Source organism: Oenanthe melanoleuca, chromosome 3 (assembly GCF_029582105.1).
Source record: "Oenanthe melanoleuca isolate GR-GAL-2019-014 chromosome 3, OMel1.0, whole genome shotgun sequence".
NCBI lineage: Eukaryota > Metazoa > Chordata > Aves > Passeriformes > Muscicapidae > Oenanthe > Oenanthe melanoleuca.
This window is the reverse complement of record NC_079336.1, coordinates 93,340,800-93,346,799: the sequence shown is the minus strand read 5'-3', so window position 1 is coordinate 93,346,799 and position 6,000 is coordinate 93,340,800. Positions and strand designations below refer to the sequence as shown.

The 6,000-nt window shown below is 49.9% G+C and overlaps 1 protein-coding gene across 2 annotated transcripts in view; it reads right to left on the bottom strand.

The window, feature by feature from the left end:
- Positions 1-356: 356 nt before the first annotated feature.
- Positions 357-6,000, bottom strand: part of COQ8A (coenzyme Q8A) — a 42,540-nt gene continuing 36,896 nt past the window's right edge. For both annotated transcript variants that reach the window (XM_056488455.1, XM_056488454.1), the window contains exons 11-15: positions 5,302-5,443; positions 3,757-3,864; positions 2,960-3,025; positions 2,166-2,252; positions 357-1,694 (exon numbers count right to left, since the gene is read on the bottom strand). In XM_056488455.1, coding sequence (XP_056344430.1) covers positions 1,407-1,694; positions 2,166-2,252; positions 2,960-3,025; positions 3,757-3,864; positions 5,302-5,443 — 691 coding nt within the window. In that variant the 3' untranslated portion in view covers positions 357-1,406. The remainder of the gene's footprint in view (positions 1,695-2,165; positions 2,253-2,959; positions 3,026-3,756; positions 3,865-5,301; positions 5,444-6,000) is intronic.

Below are 6,000 nucleotides of genomic sequence, written 5' to 3'. Positions count from 1 at the left end.
CTGCTGGTAAATAAATATACCTGATACTTGCCAGACAAAGACACCTGCACCAGGTAAGCCTAAATTCCAACAGCCTCTCCTTCACAAGTGGAGGAAAGGCAAAGAGACTTGTGTTCAAGAGACTGCTAGCAGAGTCCTTCAAACAAAGGAAGGTAAAAAAGCAAGTAGAGTACCAGGGATTTTCATGGCATGAACAGGCCAAGGGTGGATGGCCAGGCAAGGGTAGTAGCAATCCCTGGAGCAAGCAACTGCAGTAAGAGGAGACCTGGGAGCAGCTGCTTCTGCCCCAGAACAGGACACTGCTCACTTGAGTGTCCATTCCCACACCAGAAGATGAGACAGCCACAGGCAGCAGCCCCACTGCACAAGCACTTGTTTATTGACATCAGGAAGTCGTACAGGTACAGGCTTTGTACAAAAACCTACAAAAGTCAATTTCCTAACTTGACTCCAAGAGTTTAAAACTGTGCGTCTGGTTTGAACTGTGAGACCTTTCAGCTGGAGCTGCTCACCAAAGACAGGACATTTGTCTGCCTTACAGGGAAACACACAAAGGAGGGTCTTAGTCAGGAGTCCAGCAAGCAGTGGATGTCAGAGTTGTAGCTTATCTAACTCGCCCTCAGGAAAGCTGATACCTACCAGACAGTGCAGAATCCCACTATTTGTGCTCAGAGATAGCTCTGCTGATTACAGGTTTGACTCCCAGAACTGAGATGGGCTGTGAGAATGTGTATGTGTGTGTTTAAAAGACTGGCGCTCAAATCTCAGACTTTTAAAATACTTCCTATGTTTAGCTTGCAAGCCAAAAAGAGGCAGAAAGCATAAAACTTCTACTTACACACACGCCTCTTGCATTAAATCAATGTCATTAGAATCCAGGAGGGTTCTCAGACTGCCACCACTTGACTTACAAAAACGTGGGGGAGGTGCTGGATGTGTCTGTGGTAGGGAACACCTTGGTATTTCGTTCTACAAATTCACAGTATGAAAACTACTTGAACTCCACCTCACCTTGAAAGAGGGAAAGTTTTTAAAAACAATTTGTGGAGAATTACAAATAGGTTTCAATATTAAATTCTGCTCTTGTCCTCCTTCCCCTACTTGTTACAAAGCCCTCTCAACATGCAGCCACCATCACAATGTTACAAATGCATTCAGGGTAGTCAGCTGGTGCCCTGAAGCAGCACAGAAGCACTCAAGCTACGGGCTGTGCTGGCAGTCCAGGTAGGACAGACATCAGGAAAGAGCAGCTTTGTCCTCGTGGAATGCACACCTGGCTCCCAGGGCACAGGGCTGCTGCATCTCAAGAGGATGGAGAGCTGGGGAGCAACGCAGGGGAGGCTTAGAATGCTCTCTGCAAGGCTCAGCTGAACCGGGCCCTCAGGACAAGTTCATTCTTACTACTCCTATGGCTCTTTGCCCCTACTGCTCCAGTATTTGCTATATGCCTCTTGGAACATGTTTTTGCAGGGAATTTTGGCCTTCAGTTTGGTGCAGATGAGGAAAGAGCCGCCCATTTTGCGATGAAGAGAGTAGGTCTCCTCTGGCGGGGGGATGAGCCGGTGCTTCAGCATGATGGGAATTAAACCATGGATCTTTTCTGTGGTGCTTTGGTTGCCAAAATCAAAGGGTTCCTCAGATGCAAAAGCCTCTCCCAGGATGAGGACAGCATTTAAGTGGGCATCTTCCATTTCCTGCCCAAAAAGAAAGAAGGATAAGTAACACCACTAGCCATGACAACTACCAGGGAGGTAAAGAAATGCCAAGAGCAGCAGCTCAGGAGACATGGCCCTAGCCATGACAAATGGAACCTCCAGCCCCCAGCAAGACTGAGGAACATGTTCATACAGTTTTGAGCAACTAAACCTTCCAGAAGACCAACTTCCCAGTCATGAAATTTCAGGAACTGTTATCACCTGCAGGGTCTTGCAGGGGAGGAGAAGGAAGGACAGTGGTTTTGGAGCTAGCTGTATCCTCATTATTTCTCCTGCTCCCAAAAGAATGTGAGAACAAAAGCCAAAACCTTTTTTACCCTCCTCCCTCATACTTATCAAAAGGGCCTTTGGACTGACACTTCTACCACATTAGAAAATCTGGGGAAGTTCACAGACCTGCAACCACCTTATCTGTGGCCAACACCAAAATCAGACCCTTCTGCTCCATACCTTGATTTCATAGCCAGTGAGGAATTTCATCTCAATGGATTTCTTCAGTACTCTCTCTCTGTCCATGTCAGCAGCTGCCTTGATTACCTGAGTAGGAGGAATACTTTCAGGAGAGCCAAGATATGACTGAACAATGTTCTGAGCACAGAACTGCTGCACAGGCCACAGGAGTACACATCAACACCACCCACCTGCTCACTCCCTTGCCTCTGCCCTCTCTTCAGGGGCCTGCATGCTGAGCAGGTTAAGAGCTACTGGCTAAAACACATGGCCCAGAGAATGTTATGGACAGCAAAAAAACAGCTTCACAAATAGTCAGTCCCTCTCCCAAAGAAATAGCAGAGCCAACTGAGCAGCTTTAGGTGGCAGCTGCTGGCCATGGCAGCTCAGTTACTATGTGCAGAACATGGTGATCACAAAGGAAGCACGTTTGATTTCACATCAATTTATCTATCTGTGGGAAAGCTAGAAATCTCCAGAAGAGGTACGGAACAAGCAATTTCTGCATATCCTCATATCAAAATCTCAGAATTGTGAGTGCTCTGATACCCCTTGTTGCCCAAGCCCCCCCAGCAAGCATCACTGCAGTTCAGTGAACATCCCAACTCAGCCAGCAGTTTGCAGCACATGTGCAGACACCCACGGCAAGGGATGAACCAGGAACAGAGATCACTCTCTTGCTTCCAGCCCTGCTTCCCTCCACACCCAAAGTGTATTCAAGGACAAGGTGATAACAGCTAAGAGATAAGAGTACTTGCAAAATCCAGTGCAGCTTTCTAGGACACAGTCCTCACCTCTATGTAGACATCTGTGAACTTCTCATCAAACCCTCGCGTTGCTCCAAAGTCCAGCAGGGCCACCTGGAATTGGACAAAGCCATCTGTATTGGAGAGTTCACCATTGTGGTAGAACCTGATCTTGAGAGTGCTTGTAATTTCTTCAGAAAGCTCAGCTGGCTTTCCCAGCTCTCCTCTGTATCCCAACTGCCCCAGAATCCTTTGTTCCCAGTCTGCAGCCCCGAGAGCTGCACCAGTACAGGGCTGAGGAGGAATGGCCGATGCTCAGTGCCCACAGTGCCACACCTGCTGCTGGCAGCTCCACTCAGCCTTCATGTGCAGGGACAGAGCAGCACTGAACCTTTTCCTAGCACTTTGCAGCACAGACTCAGGAATAAAAATTCCATCTGCCCTACAGAGCACAAACAAGCAGCCAAACCAGTGAGCAGGGATTGCTACCCTTATCTTCAGCACAGCACAAGAGCATTCAACTGAAGAGTCCTGGGCTCAGGTGTGTCCTGGTAGAGCACTGCCAGCTGCAGCTTCCCACTGACCACCTTCAAAACAGATCCTGAGGCTAAGGAAGTAGCTGTGCCTGATCAAGGGCCAGGCTTACAGCAGCCCTTCTTTCCTACCCAGCCCTAGTGAGGGCAAGTGGCAAAGGGAAGTTTCCCTCGGTGTTATCTGCCTATGCCTCAAGGACAGGAATCTGAGAGAATCTCAGTAAGGGCTAATAAAACTCTGGGAGTGGAAATAATCAAAAGCTGGTGAAAAGCAATGTTTGTAAAGGCAGAACAGTGGCTGCTCAGGCTTACCTTGTGCAGCTGTGGGTCATAGAAGAAGTTTGACCAGTTGGGGTCAGTCTGCATGTACCGGAACTCAAACAGCTCCCGCAGGCACAGCACCAGGATGTTGTGACAGATCTTGAAAAACAAGGAGAGACAAGAAACAAGTCAGGAGGGCTGCAAGCCCTACTACACCTCTAACTTAGAGTAGGCATCAGCAAACAGGGAACACATCACCACACCAGCAGGACCCATCTGCTCTATGCTGCAGAGCTGGAGGAGCACCTCTCAGCAACTCCCAGCCCATACCTGCCATGGGGCATCCTTGGCAGATGGCACAGATGCTCCAGTGCTCATCCAGCTGCATTCTGGTGCTGCCTTTTAACTTTCCAGCATTGACTGGAAATGGGTGCACCACTGGGTGACTGCAAGAATGGGAATCTTGCATGATACACAGATGCACCATGCATTCCTTCTGTGGGCTCAGCTCTGACCCAGCTTGAGGGAGAAGCAGCAAAGCCACATCTCGGGACTGACAGGCACAGAGAAGCAAGAGCAGCAGTCCCTGAGGACCCCCCTGCTGAATTACACACTCCAGCAGAGAATTGCTAAGCTGGAGCCTATTAGCAGAGCTGCCAGCCTCACTCTGCCCCTCTCCAGCTTCTGCAAAGCTGAGTGAAACATCATATCCAAGGTGGAAGGAAGAGAGCACCAAATGCAAGCCTGACCCTGCTACAGGACACTGTCTTTTGGGTCAGAAGGCAGAGGGTCAGCCAGGCCAGTTGCTTATAGAAAAGAAGGGTTGCTTCTGCAGCAGCATCCCAGCTCACAGCCTTTTAAAATGAGTCCTGGTTATAGAACAGCTTATTGCTGGGGACAGTCCCTAAGAACAGGCAGCCAGCCCTGGCAAAGCATCAAATCTAATGTCTGAGATTTATCTAGAGCAACAGACTCTGTCCTCTTCCCCAGTGACCTGCTAACAGCTGACAGCTCACATTAAGAAACACACACACATCCAAATACCAGGACAGTTATTTCTGCTACTATAACAGCTGCTTGTCCCACTGCAGCACTCCACTCCCTGGCTACATTCAGCACCAACGCCCACCTATCCCCACATCCTTGCTCTTGTTTTACTGACAGGTACTTTCCCAGCAGCCCTGTGCAGCACAGGTCAGTCCTGCAGGAATGACACCCAACTGCTTGCACTGGGATGATTCTGCAATCCTGCCCAGGAGAGCAGCTGCATATCTTCTCCCTTTTCCCTTGCTGACAGTCCCACCCAAACTTAAGGTCATCAGAAATGGCATCACACAGTGAGGTACATCCCCTTCAGCTGCCCTTGCCATTCACCCCCTCCTGAATGCTGGTGCCTGCAAGGCCCTAACAAGCCTGGAGAGACTTTGGTGTCACTGCCACATTCCCTAAACAAATCTTCCTAGAGGCTCCAGACAGTCCTGATTCCAGCCCTGCCCAGGGTTTGCTGTGCCACAAGGCCTCCCCCATTCTGGCAGTGATAGGCAGGCCAAGCACAGGGCTCTGAGCAAGGGCAGAAGCACAACCTCCCCAGTTTACCTCATTTCGAATCTCCTGGCTCAGCCCTTCAGCTTGGTCCAAGGGAAAGCCAGACACCAGCTCTGTGGTCAGCACATGCTTGCTGCACAGCTCATCTATTACTCTTGGGACATAGAAGAAGGGGTGGTCTTTCAGCAGCTCCCTAGGGATGGAGGAAGGAGAGGAAAAGGTTTAGGATCCATCAGCAACACCTCACACAACCCTTCAGCACCCCACACCCCAGCTGAGACTGCCAGGATATGTTTTCCTCAGCAATTACAGTAGGGATTAAGTCAGCTGAAACCCTGCCAGTGATTTACAGCTGCTGTCAGCTCCTGAGGTCTCATCTCCTGCCAGAGCAGTGACACTGAGAAGGCTCCAGGCCGGTGCATCAAGGGGCACTGGGCTCTTCTGCTCACCCACTTGGCTTTAGGGCCAGACTACACACATGGAAGAATTACTTTGCCAAGGGGAGCAGTGCCACAGGGGCTGTTTGCAGCACAGTGCTGCAGTGTCTGCAGCAGGACAGCCACCATGTAAAAATAACCTGGATGCTATGGCAAGCCAAGGGAGCAGGCAGCACTGGTGATGATAACTGCTTTAAGAGAGCTGAACTGAAAGCCCCTTTGGCTGAAGGATGGGAGAAGTTCACAACAAGAGCACACAGAGAGCACTGCAACCCAACCTCAGGAGTTACTGCAGCACCTTCACATGTGGCAG